General features: G+C 38.2%; 1 protein-coding gene across 5 annotated transcripts in view; it reads right to left on the reverse strand.

The window, feature by feature from the left end:
* CNTN5 (contactin 5) overlaps positions 1-18,692 on the reverse strand; it is a 674,696-nt gene that overhangs the window by 31,911 nt on the left and 624,093 nt on the right. For 4 of the 5 annotated variants that reach the window (XM_040584291.1, XM_040584293.1, XM_040584289.1 and 1 more), the window contains 2 exons: positions 9,161-9,319; positions 8,582-8,731 (listed from right to left, as the gene is read on the reverse strand). In XM_040584291.1, coding sequence (XP_040440225.1) covers positions 8,582-8,731; positions 9,161-9,319 — 309 coding nt within the window. The remainder of the gene's footprint in view (positions 1-8,581; positions 8,732-9,160; positions 9,320-18,692) is intronic. The other variant, XM_040584292.1, reaches the window with a different exon arrangement.

An 18,692-nucleotide genomic window follows, 5' to 3' on the forward strand; every position in this document is an offset into this window, starting at 1 on the left:
AACCTGCAGTGTCCTCTTTCTAGAGTGTTCTTGTTAACAGATTTGCAGACAGAAGCCCTAATTAAATGAATAAGCGCTAAAAGAATAAAACTGTCAAAACGATGAATTTCTTTTGCACCAAACTAAAATATACATTCACACAGTGAAACTGTCAAATGAATAACCATTAAAAGAATAAATGTGTCAAAGGAATAAATTTTCTCGGCACTGCACCAAAGCACATAATACACAGTTATAGGGGGGCATTTTGAAATGAGTAACTGTTAAGTGAAGAAAACTATTAAAAGAAAACATTTTTTGCCAGGCAACGAGGTTATATATTATCAACCCTTTCAGCAGCATCAAGTTTATATCAGTGTTATATCTGAATTTACTTACTCATAGTCTAAGTTTATTGCCATGCAATTAGTGACTTCCCAATCTTTAAGTTGTTAATTGTTAGCAGTGACACTCATGAAGATGCACTTGCATCAAATATGCAAGTATGATGATTAAACTTGGCTCCCAGACACAGGATCCATGTGCTTGGAGGACAAGGACATTAGGACCTCTTTTCTTTAATGCTTGTCAAAGCTGAAAAATTCAGTATTGTTTCTTCTGAATAAATACACCTCAACTAGTAGCAAAGAGCTTTTTGCTGTGTTAATGTCTCATGTAATGAGAAGATGAGAGAACATCATCTACTGGAAAATGAACTACTTGCTCCTTGGCTTAAAACTGGTCTTTAGGATTATAAAATATGACTATGCTTAGTTTGATCGTATGCTTGTATTTCTGCTTAAAGCCTTCTTGTTAGCCCCTTTGCCAGCTATCCTTTGTCACTTGTCCCCTGTTTAATTCTTAGACTGTAAGTTCTTTGGGATCAGGTTGGTTCTTTTGTTTTGTTTCTTCAGCCACTGGTAAGGTTGGGACTTAAAAGTCAGGTCTCTCCATTGTTGTAATAATGCGAACAGCAAACAGTGCTAAAAACTGTGTCCTGAAAGAAACGGTACTGCATGTAGTTCATAGTAAATAAGGGCTGTATGCTGTCGGACACTGATGTTGAAACCTCCACTTAAGGCAAACAAACAAGAATCCTGGAATGGCTTTGCCAGGAATTTGTTTTGAACAGAAACAGCAGGATTTGTTTCTCATTGTTTTCCATTTTTTTGGAAGTATTGTGTCATGCTGAAAATGAAAGTGAAATTAAACACTATTAAAACTTATCTCCCCTAAACCAAACAAATAAAAACCCCTTTAACATTTTCTGTAAGAGCAAGCATGATAAATGTACCCCTCAGCATCCTATGAAGAGTTTGATGACATGCTTAAAATATAAATGAAGAAAGGGAAAGGAAATGAAGAAAAAGAAAAAAAGATATGGAAGGGTAAAGCTTGTACATGAAGCCACGGCCAATTGTTTAATGATTTGCATGTCTGTTATCATTACAAGCTACATATGCATGAAAAGCAGTGTTTGTTCTTCAGGAAAAAGTGTATGCACAGAACTGATGTTGCTGAGGGCTTTGTGTATGGGAGCAGTGGTTATAAAGTGCTGAAAAGTGCCGACATTGCCACCTATATATATTAAATCTATATTTAAATGCAAAGTTTGGGGAAGCTTTTCAAAGTGGTAATACCATAGCTATGAAACCATGAACATTTCGGGTAGATGTTAGCTTTTCTTTCAGAGCTCCACTATGTCCAACATTCTGAAAACTGCTTTGTGCTTCAGGGTGCTTAAATTAAGTTTTTGGTTCAGAGATTTAAAAATCCCTCTCCCTTCATTCTGCATGGTTGATGGATTTTCTGGGTTTTTTTAAAATGAAAACTGTAGATTCTGATAGAATGTAAAGATAAGCCCATTCAAAGGTTTTGGGTACTCACTTTTGGGCAAAATATGGACAATTATTAAATATTTCATTTTGATATTATAACAAATGAAACATAGCCATTTGTGTTTTTTTTTAAAAAAGGTGTAATTTGAATTTTACTTCAGTTTTATATAAAAATAGACAAAAGTGGAAAGACAAATGAGGATATTTTGTTTTTAACTGTCAGAGATTTTAATTTGTATCCAAAATTGTTATTTTACTTCTAATTCTCCTTATTTTTACTTCAGTGAGTGAACTGAAAAAATCTTTTAAACTGCTTTAGCTCTAGATTCCTTTCCTTATAGAAAGGAAAAGAAAATGTTGCAATGAACCTGGAAAAACTGGAAGTACTTGAAAACCAGTTAATTCTCTTTTTAACATTCCAACCTTGTAAATAATTTTTTTTAAAAGTTGGTGAATGAATAGTTAATAATTTTAAAGTTTCTGTTTTGTCTTTTCAAGGAAATATATTTTTTTTCCCAGTTCTGTGTGTTTTGTTTATTGCAAAGAGATATGACAGGTTCTTAATTTTGTAGCGTGTCTTAATTTTTGTGCAGAAAAAAAGTATTTATCAGCCAAGATTATAATTGATTATAGTATTGCTGTAGAAACATGTAGCTAGATTTAGTCCCTGTCCTTCCATTTTGCAGTCTGAATAGGTGAGATAGAGGGAGGACAAAGAGAAGCAAGCCCCTTACTAACCTCCTGTTCTTAGAGTAAGAAATGCTAACGTGAGCTGCCCAAATTTACAAAGTTTTCTGATAAGCAATTGAGTCCAGATTTCCCAAATCCCAGTTCTGTACTTTAATCACAAGGTCTTTCTTAACTGTACTTGAATCCTGAGATATTTTCCACATGGATTTATTTTTAAATAAATTCTGAAACATTGTGTCAAATAAAGCAAAATGAAACAAAATGTTGACATTGTTACACTTTTTGGGGAGATGAATTATTAAACTTGGCTTCGGTCCTTAAGAAAATGTTTGCTCACGGTACAGTTGCAGTTATTTATTTCTTTTAGAGCTTTTTGTATCTTTTAAGTACAGGTGTAGTTTGAAAACCAACTCTTCTTAGCTGTGGAAAAGGTATGAACAGGGGGGAAAAGTTTGTTACCAGCTTGGCAGAATTTCCTAATGTAAGGACCAAAGCAACAACACATTCAGCCGTTTTTTCTTCTTGGTTGTTTTCCTTTATGTATCTATATATCTGTATAAATCTCCTGCAGTACACATCTGGGAAACAGAGGGTTCTTAAGTGAAAACCCTTTCACTGTGTGAAAGGCCAGCCCTCAAGTTCTCACCCTCCCAGGAAAACATTTCACATCTCATCTGTTCAGGAATGAAATGTAAAATGTGCCAGCACCTCGGAAGCGGGTGGTGTACTGTATTCAACTATTAGAAAACAGCGATGCCCCAGCTGGTCTCAGGATCAGCATTTTCGTTGTTCTCACTTCCTCTGTATTTTTAATATTTGTAATTTAGTAGAAGACAGAATTCAGTTCTATTCACTGATAACAGTGTCATGTGTGGCTGCAGGACTCAGTCTGCATAACCTCCATATCACCACGTACAGGACTGAAATCTCAAATGCTGTGGCATATATGCCAAGGAACCAGTTCCTTAGTTTTCTTGTTATGTCTTTTAGTAGCAAACACATTTGGATCCTTTGTTAATATATACTGCATATTAGTTTGAGCCTGCAATATTGTGTGTTAATAGCCTATTGTATGTAAATATACCCATGCACTCAATGGTTACCATCTACCTTCTCTTCTCTTTTTGTTTTTCCTTATGGAAAAGCATTTTTTTCTATAAAAGCTTAGTAGCCTTTGTAATCATCTCCAAATGTCTCAGATACAGCGGGTTATTCATTTTTTTTGCAGAGCAAAAGCTGAAACTTCTTTTATACGGGTCAACAAACAAATAAAACACAACTCCGAACGACAAAAAAACCTGAAAGCAAAGCCAGTGTAAAAGATGTAACTTTTTTCCTGGGACAGAGGCATTTCTTGGTATGCTATGAAGAAATTCTAGCGGATAATAAGGGCAACTTAATGGTAAATAAGGACTTATTAAAAATAAAACCTGTGTACAATCTGCTACTAACAGAGTGCATTGTTACCTCATAGAATCAGGTTTGCATGCATGATTAGCAGGTTAAACTTTAATTCTACTCAATTTCTCTCTCCCCATGTTTCCCCATGAATAGATAACGTAATTGATGCTTTGCCCCCAGGCTTCAAATGCCCGACTGCCTTAGTGGAATGCCAGACATGTTTAAATTCATGTTATTGGCTCTTTTCACCTTGTGGACCTGTAAAATATGTATCAAGGCTAGAACTGACAGAAATGCAGCAGCTGGCTATAAGTTAGATGTGCCAGAAAATTGCAGTATTATCCATTCCGATGAAAGTAGCTATGAAAAGCAATCATGTTAACTAAATATGAGCTAAGTAACAAGATTAGGGTTTAATTAGAAAATTAAAGCAAGTGGAAATCTGTTTATTATTCTGTTGATTTCCTTACACCATCCCGATTATTGTTTCTATGGGTATTTTTAGATAATGGAATAATATAAAATGTTGTTACTATCTTGGGGAAGAAGTGATAAAATAAGTGAGGTGTGGGGAGAGAAAAAGACTTTAGTCTGCAGTCAAATTAGCTTGTTCCATTAAATTACAAATGCTGGTTTCCATTAAAGTATAAAAGAATGGCAGCAGAATCACACATTTGCTGCCTCTGTGGGTTGTCTAAACAGCTACCGCTCAGCCTGGGGACCTCAACTTTCTGAGGATGAGACACAGTCACCTTCTCTGCTGGGAGACTGATGGTTCTGTAGTTGTACCCAGCGCAGGGGCAGCCTGCCTGTTCTCACTTGTGGGTCACATCTGACATTACTGCAAATAGCCAGGTTACTGTGCCTGGGTCATGAGTAGAGAGGCTGATGCCATGTCCTTTCTGAAATATAACGTCCTTTCACATACATGTCTTCTCAGAATTGAGTTCTATGGTACTAGAACTGTAACCCATGTTGAGAGATTTTCCCTTGAAGCTTTCAGATAAAGGAATAGTAATGGAGAGATTCTGAAAAAAAGAAAAGGATCACTGGGTACACTAAGATAGATATTAATGTGCTAATTTGGAAAACAATATATGAAACCCAATGAAACCTATTGTTAGTTTTCTTGTCTGTTTGACTTTGGCATCTGAAAACTGTGCCAGAGGTGATAATTCCTGCAGTCACTGCCAGCTGTCTCAGAGGGCAGAGCTAAACAGGCTCTGGCCTTCAGGAATATCTGGAGATCAGGGAACAGTGGCTGCCTGAATGAAAAAGATCATGAAGCCTCTGGCATTCTAAGAGTGCCATAAAAATTACAAGCAACACGTTATTTTGCAAAGAATTATGTGTAACAGGGTTTGTTTGTTTGTTTTTTCTTTTTTTTTTTTTTTTCTTCCTGTTCTTTGTTTAAAGCAGAGTCCATTGTGTTATGGTTCTGACTTTACAACACTTTGCAGGTTCTAACCTGCAAAGGTTACATCTTAGATGGGAAGTTACATCTTATTGTAACTCCTGTCTTCTTACTCCCTCTATAGAATAAGAAAATGAGACTGCATCAATCTTTTTTATTTAAAAAAAAATCCAAAACACCAAAAAAAACCCCACACAAACCCCAAACCAATTCACAAGTGAATCAGAAACTAAATTTTTTTTAAAGAAAGGTCTTTTGAAATTGAGGGGATGGTAACAGACTTCTGCTTTACCACACTGTGTTAAGCAGGCACACCAAATAAATTCAGCTTCAATTTCTCCAAAGGCTGTTAAGTTGTTTTACTGGCACCTGTCTGGATTTCAATGTCATGCTACATAACACTCCTTCTAACATGACATTTGTGCAGCTGTAACTCCGGTAGCAAAAAAGTATTCCTAACTGGGAAGCTGAAAGTGCAAGTAAACATCTAGTATGGTCTTTTTCCTATTTGAACTAATAACTTACTGATTTGTTATTCAAAAAGACTTGCATTTGTATCAGCTACAGCAGTGTTTATCAGGAGGAGACCCATGCACTGGAGTACAGATCATTGCCAGCTGAGTTAAAGACTCTGCTCCTTCTGTGGCAGCAATAGTGGATTATTACCCAGCAACAAATGCCAATCACTGGGTGAAAATACACTGCACCCTGCATGCTTTGTCTGTCTCACAATTTTATTCTTTTTTTACTGATCATTATGATGATTTATCAATTCTTTTTTACAGAGGTAGGATTCTAATGGTTTTCCAAAGGAATATTCACGATGGGTGTGCATGAAGAAGATGTTCACTAGAGCTGTAGGAATATGTTTTAGTAAACACAGCCTTTGTTTGGTAAACACTGGGAAAGAAGAAGAAGGAACCCAAACCCTGTGACAGCTAGATGAAATGTAACATTTTCAAACTTCAACTTGTGAGAAAAACATTCAACCACAGCTTCAATACATGCAGTTGATTAAAATCCTGAACCATCTTTTCAAAAACAGGGAACATATTCATAAATGGGAAAGAACGTATTCCCAGGGGTGCAACCTATTACAGGATAAACTTTTTCCATAATGTTTGTGTCCTTTCTGATATGTACCACCTGAATAAATAGGGAAGCCATTCAAACATTAGGGTCCAGCAGAATTTTCACTGCACATGAAATATTGTACAAAATCAATGAAAGAATGATGGTGGTGAAATATTTTTTTTAAAAAATAATTTGAGATTGAACTAGCTCGTGTTTTTTATTTAATTTTCCTTTCCTCCTTTTCTTAATGGAACAAAGTATGTAGCATATGAAGCTTCTGCTATAAAATTACTGAGTTTCACACTGTGGGGAGCTTGCAGAAGAAGAGGGGAGGGAGAGTTGGAAAGGAAGCGTCCTTCCACATGCGTGAATGGAAATCAAATCACTTCAGTGCAGTTCTGTGATTGCACAGTGAAATTTAATATCAGCTAGCAACTACACAGTTATTTAAAACAGAAGTAAATAAATATGTCTTATTACAACTGAAGACAGGTTTATTAGACTTCGTCTGAAATAGTGCATCCAATTCTGAGTGCCACAATGAGAAAGGCATTGATCAACAAGAGCAAGTTCAGGAGAGTCCACTGGGATGGTGGGGCTGGAGTACCTGCCTTGTGAGGAGAGACTGGGGGAGCTGGGCTTGTTCAGCCTGGAGAAGAGATGTCTTTGGGGAACCTAACAGCAGCTCCCAGTGCCTATGGGGAGGTCATTGATGAGACAGAGATGGGCTCTTCATAGTGGTGCAGGGTGGAAGGGCACAAGACAGAGGTCATAACATGAAATAAGGGCAGTTCTTGCTGGATATATTGAATGAAAAATCATAATGAGATTAGTTAACAGCTGGTACAGGTTGCCCAGAGGAGATGCACAATCTACCTCCTTGGAGGTTTCAAAGACTGAACTGGACAACACACAGAGCAACCTGCTCTGGGGTCAGTTTACACATCTTTGAGTGGGAGGCTGGACTAGAGACCTCCCGAGATCCCCGCCAGCCCCAATTGTTGAGTTGATTCTGTGGTTCTGTCTAAGAAAATCAGCCTGAACATTCTGCTGTGAATGCTTATGGGTGACATACACACATACTGGTGAACTATGGAACTGAGGCACAACATTAACGTATCTTAAAGGTAAGAATATTTTTTCAGAAGAAAGGTGGACACATTTTGGCATTGCCACTTGTAATTCTTATAGTCTCCCTTAATGAGAAGACAGAGTGCAACACAGCTGCTGTATGCATCCAGAATATTTACAACTACAAAATCAGTTATACTTGCAAATTCAAGTGGAATCTTTGAATTTGGCACTCTTCTATCGCGTATGATCAATAAACCACTTACAAATTATTCAGTTTAAGAAACATCAAAACAAAGTCAAAACTCTCTAGGCCTCCTAAGTAACAAAGAAGAATGAAGAATAATCTGAAAGTGTTCTGAGATGCAGTTCTCTTCTGAGGCTTTATTCAAACCCTGTCTCTTTCTGCCTCTTACAATGTCTTTCTCTAGCTGCCTAGGGATTTTTCTCAGATTCCCAACCCTTTTTCTCTCTTCATTCTGCCCAATTACTGTCAATGATTCCAAACTTTCCAAGACCACTGAAATTTTCAAGAGACCCAAATAGGATACAAAACGTTTTTGCTGGGCTCCCACAGTACCATTCCAGTCAGAATTATAATCAGTTTTCTTTAAATGCAATAGCAGTTCATAGTAGAGTGTACATGATAAAGAAACACTTAGAGCACAAGGTATTTCAAATTAAGTAACTTCCCACAGCTTCCCTATCTTGCTGAAAAAAAAATCTGTGCACCTTCAAGAAGAAGAGTTTTGAAGAATAAGGAGTGAGAGGCTGCTTGGGAGCAGTTGTTTGAAGAAACTGAGAAGCAGCCTGTAATCAAAGAGCTATAGAAGCCTACCAGAGGGCAGGTAGCAATGGCTTAAGTGTAGGGTGAAAAGGCAGCCCAGATGGAGTAAGAAAGCAGGGAATGGTTTTACTTGAAATTTCTGTGAATTAAATAATATTCCTGTAATTAAAATAAACTGGCTCCCCATTACAAAGAATATCACCCTGGAACAGTGATAACTGAACACACAGATGCATACCAGGGAGAAGAGCATAGGTCTATTACAATATTAAAAAACTTCTTGTTTCTGGTAGTCCTGGAAAATTAACCTTTCCATCCTCTTCTTACCTGCTTCGTTGGTTCTGATCACTCGTGATGGTACACTGGGGTCTCCAGTCCCAATTTTGTTGGTTGCCACAACTCTGAACTCATACTCCACCCAAGGGTTCAACTCGACAGCCATAGCAGACTCCATGTCACCACTTATCACATCTGGAACTGCAGATGGCAAAGAAATGTGTAGGTCACTCAGACATCTGAAGCTTAAATGCAGTGTCACAATGGCAAGTGGACTGTGTGATACAATATGGCCATTAGAAAGATGGACGTCAAGGATCTAGTATGTCGGAAATCACAGCTAGGTTTTTGGTACTCTGTGGTACCCCTGAAAAGGCACAGATTAAAGGATATAGGGGAGAGCTTTCTGCTTATTCACAGATGCATCATGGCAGGTGTCTTTGTGCTGTCCTTTCAGAGCTGTTGCTAAGTAACGTGAAAAGAATAAAAAAAAAAAGAAAAAAAAAATCAGTGCTTTTAATTTATCATTGTTCTCTTAAGAGTGTCTGTTCCTGCAGTTGCAGATGGTTATTATTGTGAAGAGCAGGAGTTTTGAACAGTCTACTGGTGCTGTTTGAAAGTGTCTCTCACCTGTTTTTACGGTCTGCCAGCCAAGAGAAAATGGACTGCGTGCTTGCAGGTTGTAGAGGGAGATAGGGCTGTGATTGTCTGCCCCAGGACTCCAGGAGAGTGTTGCTGTGGTGTCTGTAATTTCCTCCACTATTACAACCCCTGGGGGACCAGGAGGACCTAGAAATAAAGTGGAATAATCAAACAGACCACACCACCATTGTGGATGAGCAGCATTAATATAGGAGATGCATTCTGTAGGGACCCGTTGGAGTTCACTATCCATGAAATATAAGGGTTAAAATGCACACTACTACATCATGGAGATACCTCATTTCCATGATTTCTGTGGGTAAATTGTGATTATTTCTACTCTTTAAATGCTGCATGGGTGAGTATCAATTAACTTGTCAGAGTGACAGCAGAAGAACTAGAAATAGAAACAGATTAAAAAAGAAAATTCTCCATTATAATTGTTCTGAACCTAAAATTAAAAGAAAAAAAGAGCAACTTTAAGAAGCATCCAGGCTAGACTGCACAGTCACAATCACATTTTCTCTTTGCGTGAAACTTGTCAGCAGGAAAGACAAATAGTGATCAAAGTGAAGCACAGGTGGATGTGCTACTTGGAGAACAATAATATTACTAATAACTGAGTCAAAGATACAGCATTCATCCTTTTTCTCAAATTCACTCATTCAGGGAAACCTCCTGGATTAGATTTCTGCTGGAAGTCCATTAACTGTTTAATTGAAAACTATTATAAACGAAACAAGACCCAAATTCAAATATTGTGAAGGCTGATAATTGCTATAGCTCTATTAAAAACAAACAAAAAAACCACAACAACCTCTCACTCGAGAAATTAAAGGATTATTTATTCCATTTAGCTGCACCAAATGAGAATATGTTAATCACCATTTATAAAGGCCATGCGACTGATCCAACAAGTGAGGTCTCTGGTAACAAACGTTACTTTACAATGAAAAATGTGACTATAATTTCCCATTCCTACCCGAATTTTCTTCTTTAATTCTTCCTGATATTGATATTACTGGTGTTTGAAAACTGTGCATTCACCCTTGTCAAACTAAGTCAGAGGCAAAATTTTCCTGGTTCAGGATCCTCTTCCACAGTTGTTGTAACTAGTTGTTTAGGATAAAATGTGCATCTCTGTTATGCATAAATGCAGAATAAGCATCTCTCTTGTGGTTTCTTATACTTAAAAGCTTACGTAAGTCCTGAAGGACGGGATTTAATACTTCTGTAAAACATTAATATTATTAATAGCTATAATTATTTATGACAAATCTGGATTTACTTGGCATCCAAGACCCTTCTGATTCTTTTCCATCCTCCTGTTCTTGAAGGGTGAAGTTTTGCTTCTGCTCCTACACAGACAAAGGACTGTAAAATCAGAAATGTACTACTGGACACTTCCTCCCAAAATGAAACTGCAGGAAAGGTGATGATGGAAACAACTTTATTAATAGAAAGCAATTGCTGCTACACTTCTGTGGGAGCCTGATGCTGTTTGCATGTATCATAAGCTGTAGTGGAGCAGGTCCTTTGGATCCTTCCATTCCCATGAGCTGTGGTGAGTGGTGCAGTCCCACTTGCTGATCTGTCAGAGCTCTGCACCTGCAGACCAGGGTGGCAAACACTTGGGTCTGGTGCCACCATTTGAAGTCGCAATTGTAGCCAGGATTTCTGCATTACTGAGCTTAGCATTATTATGTTTCTGTGCTGTTTCATGCAATCAAATCTTTTGCTGGCCAGAATCCTTAGTCCATGAGTAGAAACAAATTTAACTGAGTATCAAAGGCTAAAAAACCTCCATCAGCTGAAGTATTTTTAGTTGCTGTGATTTTTTGTCATTTGCAGCTGCAAACAGCTTTATATTTCCTCTGACGTGCCTTCAACAAAAGTATGTTTACATGAACTATAACAACAGTATGATCAGAGTTTTTGTAATACTTGGGCTCAATAGCTTCAGAGTGAGAGAGAGACATTCAATTCTTTAAATGAGAAAGTAATTTACGCTGTTCACTTGCCTCTGTTTACTTGGCAATGATCTACAAGCAACTAATTGAGATTAATTTCTTAGAAATACATGGCATTTAGAAATAATAGCAACAAAAAAAGAGAAACAAATGTCTGAAATTGAACGGATTCAGTTCCCTCCATTTCAGGAATGGAAGGAATTCAATAAAGTTGAGTACTATGGATGTATGATGGAAGAAGATTGTCTCCACAACACACTGCAGTCATCTTCCCAGGAGCCCAGGGTACAGCTCTGCACTAGAGAAGAACAAGTTTTTCCACTTCCATGGGTGGTGAGGAGCTTCAGTGCTGGGAGCGTGTCCTCTTCCCTTGCCCTGCCTGCTCAGCAGGCTTGACTTTGCCACTGTCAGTGCCTTTCATCGAGTCAGAAATGGTGCTGGGGTAAGATGGTGCCACCTCTTGGACACCTTGTGACTCTTGGCCTTTTGGAGTCCCACCTTAATTTGCAGTTGAAAGGTCTTGCTTTTCCTCCTGGAAGAAAACATGGCAGAAAGATGTATCCTCTGCACTCCTGCTTTCCTGCCAAGATTTTTCTGTTCTTTGATGGGAAGCACCAGGTCAGGCCTTCATCTCAAAATAGCAAGTCCTGGGGCTAATTTAATAAAACAGGGTGATCTTCAATCTCTATCGTCTGTTGTTTCAGGCTATCTGTTGATGTAGGAAAATACTAGTGAAATTTTTATTTGTAGCCATGAGGGAAGGTTTAAAGGAAAGCTGGGATCTTGATACAATCATACGCTTTTCCTGGGTTGGAGCCCTAGGCCCAGAGTTATATCGTGGTCCTGAGCACAAACAAAATTAAAGGGAAATATTTTAGTACTTTTTCTTTATGACAGTATTTCTTCTGTGCACACCAAATGTTGTTAAAGAGTTTGTAGCCACTGTATTATAGACAAAAGAACAAGCATCTTGCTTATATTAAAGGATTTGAAATATATTTATGCAGATATCTCCTGCTAAATTTTTAATATATTTTGTTGTTGGAGTTCTTTCATGTTTTTTAAACCTCCTAAATGCATTCCTTAGCATGACAATGTGTCATTATGCTTTCTGAGATGTGTGCTTTTACACAGTCTGCAGGATGACTGCTAGAAAGCATTTCCACTTCCAACAGCAGGCATTCTTGAAAGCGGATTAATAAAAGACAAAAGCCTCAGTGATGACAAATGTATGACACTTAGCCAGGACCTGAGTGCTATGCAGATGTCACTCATTTTTGTAGAAATCTCATTAAATTTTATGCTTGGATGTAATCATTCATGGTGTCAACTGGATGGCTAATGCAGAGAAGCTTTTCTCCCAAGGGCTATGTTATTGTTCAGGATCTCTAAAACATTTTTTTAGTTGAGAATAACCAATTGAGGAAAAAATGCACAGTCTGCTCGAATGTTTCTCTGGAAACTACACAGAAAACGACTGGTCATAAATGCGCTACAGTGCAGTTGACCTTCATAGAGAAGACATTTGGGACTGCAATAGGCTCTTATGTGGCTCTAGGAGCACTGGAAACCTGATGTCAAGGACATTAGTCAGTTATCTTCTTTCAGAGCAATTCCACAGATTGATACTTCATTTCAGGACATGCATGACTGCATTTTGGCAAAGTTGTTTTATGTATCTTTTATTGTTGGAATGACCATCCTGAAAGGTCCTTTAGATTACTTGCCATGGTACAATGTTAATGTGAGAGTTCTTGAAAGACTATTACCAATAATAGCTGTAGTCATTCCATGAGGCAATGCCCGTTCCTGTGAATCCCTGAATGTGGGCTGATTTACTCCACTGCTGCCTGACCAGCATAATTCTTACTTTTACCAAACAGCTAAGAAGCTTGATATGCAGCAGTTCATGAGCACAGATTTCTTGACCTGAAGATTTTCCTTTCTGAATGACAAAGTGTACTGGCTTGTCATCAGGAAGATGAGAAGAAAGAAAAAGAGGAAAAGAAAGAGTCTGTTACTGCAGAATAATTGAAAAGGTGCTTGATAAAACAGGAGCTTGACTGTTGTAACAGAAATGTCTTTTGCTGTGCCCACCTATGAAGTGTTTGCACATGGTGGGGAAGAAGAGGATGGAGAGAAAGTTCAACATACAGTAAATGCAATAGGCACTATGGCTTTCGTGGATACATATGTTTCCCCAGTCCTTCCACCTCTCCACGTATGGTGCACTTGAGTGGTTTCTATAAAGTAGCTACATAAGGGCCCTGGGCAGGTGGAGAGGTTATGCCACAACCAGTGGCAGGATAGACAGGGAAGTTAGACTCAGGATTGGAAGGTAAGAAAAAGAAGACGTTGATGTTCCAGCCTTAGTAGTTTTGACTCGTTCCAGGAATGAGGGTCAGGAGAAGTCCCTGGTGTCCTGTCTGAGAAGGCCTTTGGTGGTACAGATGTCACATTGTTCTCCTTTTCCCTGATGACTTCTCTGCTTTGTACAAACCTAAAAATAGGGGATTTGGGCAAGGCAACTTTCAGAGTTGCTGAGTGTTGTGAGCTCAGATGCCAGACTGCAGTCCAAAACCTCTGAGCTGGATGTTTGTGAAGTGGCAGTTGTGGCTTGACACAAAAGGTACAGACAGTGCAGGGAACATGAACTGAAATTTCACCTTAGGAGGAAAAACTCCAGTAGCCTATGAATTGCATTGTGAATGACATAGCTAGCAGGTCAAAAATAGAGTAAGAGACTGAGTTTTAGACATGACACTTTTATTGGCATGTCGTGCTGACTATCTTTAGCACTATAGGGCATCGCTTGCCAGCTGTCCCAGTTCTGGTCTGCACTGCCTCCTTTGCTCCCTGCAGTCACAGCGTGGGCACCAGCACTCCCGGATCTGCACGGGTCTCTTTTAGGCACTGAGTTCATGAACATCACCACATCTGATTTGTACTTTTGTACTTGTTTCTAGGTACTTTTTTTGACTGAAGTTACAGATATAAGTCGATATTTGTAAAAACATTTCTTGGAACAAAGGATCTTGTTTAAATTCTTAAAAAAAACCTACAGCTTTTTAAAGAGATGAATTTCTCTCCCTTTCACACTGTTGAAGATATTATAACAAAGGTCCTGTTACAAGATCAGATAGCTGCAAATGTTTTGGTCTGGAGTCTGTGGGTTAAAGGGCTGATGCTACATCTACAGTAATATACTCTCTTCTAAAATTGTAAAAGTTTTAGTTATGCTGATATACTGAAAAAGGCCAAAACACAAATCTGAACTCTAGCACTGATCCTATGTACCATTATGTTGTCAGCCAGTCCCTATCATAATTTCAGCCCTGTGCAATTATAACTCTCCCAGCCAATGGCTTGGCACAATTTATGGATTACCATGGGCTGGGGCAGATCCCAACAGGCAGTTTGTTGTACCCATCCTATTTTGAGCAGGGAGGGCAACCAGAAATGTAGCTGTGTGGATGGGAACTCTGCTGTATCCATTGGCCCCAGGGAGCAGTTTACTATTATGGACATATTCTGTGAGTCCAATTAATGGGGTCTGTGCTTAGGGCATCTTCCTGGCCTTTGCTACAGCTCATATGTAATTTCAAGGACCAGCAAGAATCTGCTGACCTTGTTTATGTTCCATTTAATAATGTTGTGTTTGATGGCCTTTAAACCCAAGTGCTTGTCTTTAAGTTTTATTGGCAATATCACAACTGAAAGGAGCAGTGTGGTCAACCTAACCAGCAGTTCCTGCATTATATTTGCTCCAGGTCAGTGGAGTTCAGAGGAAACATTACTTCTCCAAAAATATATCGAGAGTGGATTACTTGCTTAGATTGGTAGTTTTGCCAGTCTACAAGATGAATAGCTTTAACCTCTTTTTTATTTTTAGACCACAAAATGTGTACTCTTAAACCGCAGATTGTAGTCACAAAGGCTTTCATCCCTTTACACTACAGGATTGCTTTCTGCTCCATTTCAAGATCTTACAGCTTCCAGGTAGCTGTTTGATTTTAAAGCTCATTTTACTTACAGTAGGCATGCACAGTGCATTTGGTTAGCTTTCCATGCACAGTCTTACAATACATGTTATACATCGTAGAAGAAAGCTGATTTTCATCCTATTTTTAAGAAATCTTCTTGCCATCAATGTTGTACTAATATTTGTATAGTTCAAAGGATTTCAATTAGCTTTGTATATGCTAATAAGTTTCCAAGGGTGTACATCACTGACACAGAGAATTAGGAAGACTGGGCATTATTTCTTTCTTCCTCTACAAAAGCACAAGGTCTATTAACATCAATAACAACAGAAAATACATTTTGAGCAGTAAGAGTAAAAGGGATGATAAAAGCAAAAAACAGTGAATGTACTATTACTAAACCTCCCAGAAAATATCTGGCATCTAAATCTACAAAAATCCTTACGTATAGACCAAGGCGATAGTGCTGGAAACAAAGTTAACAGTATTAATGCTTAGAAAGCACAGACCTATTTGTAACAGAACTGAGACCAATAAATTATTTGAGTTTCTCCTAAAACATAGTTTATAACACAAGGAAACATACAGAAATATTTTTTCTGCATTTTATTCATTTGACCTCTTTTTGTTACGTAAGATGGCATTTTTTGTTAGTTAGCACCTCAAATTAAAAAATTAAGCAAACTTGCCTGACTGCTGCATTACTGTAGTTCCATTGCAAAGAGCTAATGGTCTTTTTGTTTGCAATGCTCTCCTGTACTTAATTACCTTGTAGTGTCAACATTTGCTACAGGTTACAGTTTACACTGTTTACATTGAAGAAAGTCAAATATTGAATAAGGCATTTTGGGACTAGTACCTTTTGCTCCTTTGCAAAACCAATCAGGCTGCACTGTATCTAGAACACATAAATGGATCAATCTGAAAGGAAGTTTGGTAATTTGGAGATGAGCTGGTTGCTCCATAGGCTGTTGTAAGGCAGTGTGTAATGCAGCATCCCACTGCAATCCCAGCAATCAATGCTACTTACTCTCTTGGGCATAATATATTGCAAACGAGGTTTGCAAGAGCAATTTACAAATAGGGCTTAAGTGATGGAATTGATTTGACAACTTAAAATTATTGAACCCAGTAATTTATTATGATAAAAAGCTTTCATTTATTAAATAAGTATTAAAATACTGAAGACTTGGTACTGTTGATTAGGCATTGAAGTTTTCGCAGATGTAAAAAACCCCTTTAACTTCAAAACCTTGTATTCTTAACTCAGTCATGATGATGCTAAAAAGGAATGCAACGCAAGGAAAAGATTATAATGAAAAATAACCTACATTGGTGTTTGTGGTGTCACTATAACTGCTAACAATATAGAGGTTCTTATACGAAAAATAATTTCTCCGTTCTAAATGTTTGAAGCACTGTACCCATCCACATCAGACAATATGTCACAGTAAATTTTGCAGTGATCCTCTAATCTGCAAGAAACTTCCTGGTGTTCTCGGAAACTGCTGTTGCACCAGAAGTACTACTCATCTCAGCGCAGATGAAATGAATCTCTACTCTTAACAGACTATAAAGAGTCTCATGCTGATCTTTGTAGAAGCATGTTAGACTCCTATGTGACATTCCCAGCTCATACTATATTCTGTGCTGAACTGTACAGATGTTTTTCTAAGCCAACCCTCCAAACTCGCAGAAGAAAAAGTAAGAAATGTGTAATAATTGATTTTGGTAGATTTTTTACTCAAGCTTTTCCTTGTTGCAGCCTATGGCAAAGCAAGGGTTGAAACAAGTTCATTAGAAAACTATGTGTTTCAAGAGCAAAGGGATACTTTTTGCCAAATGTCATTGTAAGAAGTAGCCTGCTCTTAGCTATGAGTTCTGCTGTTGCTCTTCAAAACCTCACCATTTATGAGTAACAGATTTTGTATTGATTAATTAAACAAACACAAAGTAAAAACACTGTTGCCTTTTTTTTTTTTTTTTTTTTTTGATTGGACCAACCTAAATTAATAAAGATGAGCCCCTTCATGGTGTCAGCCTTTTTTATGACAGAAGCATTTGGTGTTTTAAATGACTCTACAGTGAAACATGGTGGAATCACAGGATCATGAAGATGTCCTTTGTAATGAAAAGATGAATGCACAGATTGCTTCAAATTTCTACAGCATCATGGGGAAATAAGAATGTAATAATCCTGTTTTGGAAGACAGGCTTTAAAAACTAAATTAATTTACCAAGCAGACATTGTCTTGAGGAAACCTGACACATTGATGGCTACAAGATCACCCGAGACATCTGTGAGATGCAAGTCTCCTGGCTGATACTTGGGTGTTTGGTAACCATGTTTGTGATCATATCATTAGTGTCAGAACATGACATGCATATTTATCCTGTATTAGAGCCTTCTGCTTTGGCAATCACTTCTTTGTGAAAAATCAGTACACAGACAGCTCAACTACTGGTGTGCCAGTGATAGATGGAAAACCAGCCAAGCTGAAACATTTTGTTGTTCTGCTTGTCTGCTACTTAATACTCACTGAAAGTTGAAGATCTGGGTGGATAAATAGAGGCTGGTAGCCAGACAAAGCACGTGACATTGGAAACCTATTTTTGGACTGATGTCAAGAGCAGGACTGACATTCATAAAAATCATAAATCACTTTTGCTTCTTTTATGGCTGATGACTTCATGTGCTAGGGAAAACATTTGTTGACTGTGTAGCAAATATCTATATTCTCCTGTAAACATCCTTGTTTGCATGGCAAACAGTTATTCTGCACATATTTTGCTTGGGTGAGCAAACAACAGAAGGCATAAATGGAATGAAATCAGGCAATGACTTGGGTGTCAGGAATGTAAGACCATAGCTGTGATTTATGTTGTATTTATTCACCCCACTAAAACTATTCCTTTGACCATCAGACATACATAATTCCCATTATGGGATTTCTCTAAAGTAGCACATTTGTGTGGGCCTAGCGCCAGGATAGTTACCACCCTATGTGAAAAGCTGTTTTCTCTTCTGAATGTCCTTGAGCTGTACCCGACGGGGTCTGATGACCATCTTCCAGAAAATCTTGCAATGGCATTTAAGACTTTATGGCTATCTGCCTCATCACCCTGCTAGAGGACAAATCTGGTGCAGAGGGCACATGCCAGTCATTTAGCTTTTCCCTTTCCCAGTACACACTATAGTGTATTAGCTTAAGTTGTGGACAAAGGTTCCCCTAAGGACTACGTTCATTTTTGGAGCAGTAGTCAACTTAATAAAAGAAGAAAATATTTGGGTTGCTAGAGATACCCTAAATTGTACCCTACACAGTCAGGATCTCATTTGTTTGTCTCTTGACTTCTGTGCTCCTGGTTACTCTGCCTCAGAAAGAGGGTTGAACACATCTTAGAATCATAAAATCATTTAGATTGGAAAAGACCTTTAAGATCACCAAGTTCAACTGTTAACCCAGGATTGCCAAGTCCACCACTAAACCATGTCCCTAAGGACCACATATGTGTTTTTTAAACACTTCCAGGGATGGTGATTCCACCACTTCCCTGGGCAGCCTG

This window comes from Falco naumanni, chromosome 2 (genome assembly GCF_017639655.2).
Source record: "Falco naumanni isolate bFalNau1 chromosome 2, bFalNau1.pat, whole genome shotgun sequence".
NCBI lineage: Eukaryota > Metazoa > Chordata > Aves > Falconiformes > Falconidae > Falco > Falco naumanni.